Below are 1,352 nucleotides of genomic sequence, written 5' to 3' on the forward strand. Positions count from 1 at the left end.
CCCAGCTACTTGGGAGGCTGAGGCAAGAGAATTGCCTAAGCCTAGGAGTTGGAGGTTGCTGTGACCTGTGACACCACAGCACTCTATCAAGGGTGACATAGTAAGACTTTGTCTCAAAAAAAAAAAAAAAACTAGAGATAAGGATCTCACTCTTGTTCAGGCTAGTCTTGGATTCCTGAGCTCAAGCCTGGGCCTCCTAGAGTGCTAGGATTATATAGGTATGAGCCACCTTACCCAGCTTGGCATATACTTTCTATGAAAGTAGTTCCCATTCTTGATAGCAGCTCAAAACAGAAACAGTTAAACAATTTAATGTCTATATAATGAAAGTTAACATACATATTTAAGTCCAGCCTATACATATTTAAGTCACTCTAGGTGGAAAGGAATGTTAGAAAGCAGCAACCATGACAACTAACTTTATACTAAACCCAGCAATAAAGGAGAGAATCTTCCCAGCCTCCTTCTCCACTCTCTTCAACAGGATATGTGCAAGTTCCCAGCTGACTTACCAAGTGTCGAATTCCATTCCAGGTGTGATACATGAGAGGGAAGACAAGTGCAAACTTGGCTGTGTGGATCAATGCTGGCCCCAGACCCAAGGACTTCACCAATTCCAAATAAGACTCAAAGTTCCCAGGGAGCAACAGAGCCGATAAACCAAAAAGAGAGACCCCTGAAAAGAAAACCAAGTAGCCCATCACAGCTGCTCAAAAATTCAACTAATAACAATGCATAAAATTGGGTTCTAGAACAGCCCCTGGCATCCTATACAACTCTGAATCACTTTTAAATGGACATGATTTTTAACTCACATTCAAATTTATAGTGGGAAATAGGCCACTTCTGATATAATCTGAATGTGCCGTTTGTTTTAGCACGTTATTCCTCCTTTCAACATCATTCTCTAGAAAACCCTCAAAGGCCAGTTTAGAAATCACCCTTTGGGTAAATGATCTACATCATCATCTGAGTAAGAAAAAGTAAAAATTATACTCAGTTCAGGGAAAAGAGTAAGAAAAAAAAAATTTTTTAAAGACACAGTCTCACTCTGTGGCTCTGGGTAGAGTGATATGGTGTCATAGCTCACAACAACCTCAAACTCTTGGGCTCAACCAGTCCTCTAGCCTTGCCTCCCAAATACCTGGGACTACAGGTGCCCACCACAATGCCTGGATAGTTTTTCTATTTTTAGTAGAGACAGGGTCTCACTCTTGCTCAAGTTGGTCTTGAACTCCTGAGTTGAGGTGATCCAACCCACCTCCTTTTTAAGCTAGGATTAAAGGCATGAGCCACCACATCCAGCCAGAGAAAAAAACAATTTTTTTTTTTTTTTGAGACAGAGCCTCAAG

General features: G+C 41.1%; 1 protein-coding gene across 1 annotated transcript in view; it reads right to left on the minus strand.

Moving 5' to 3' along the window:
* Positions 1 to 1,352, minus strand: part of SDHC (succinate dehydrogenase complex subunit C) — a 49,158-nt gene that overhangs the window by 5,071 nt on the left and 42,735 nt on the right. Inside the window, exon 5 of the mRNA XM_012802690.2 lies at positions 513 to 676. Within this exon, the coding sequence (XP_012658144.1) occupies positions 513 to 676 (164 nt within the window). The remainder of the gene's footprint in view (positions 1 to 512; positions 677 to 1,352) is intronic.

This window comes from Otolemur garnettii, unplaced genomic scaffold (genome assembly GCF_000181295.1).
Source record: "Otolemur garnettii isolate 467f Iridium unplaced genomic scaffold, OtoGar3 scaffold00016, whole genome shotgun sequence".
In the NCBI taxonomy this organism is placed as follows: Eukaryota; Metazoa; Chordata; class Mammalia; order Primates; family Galagidae; genus Otolemur; species Otolemur garnettii.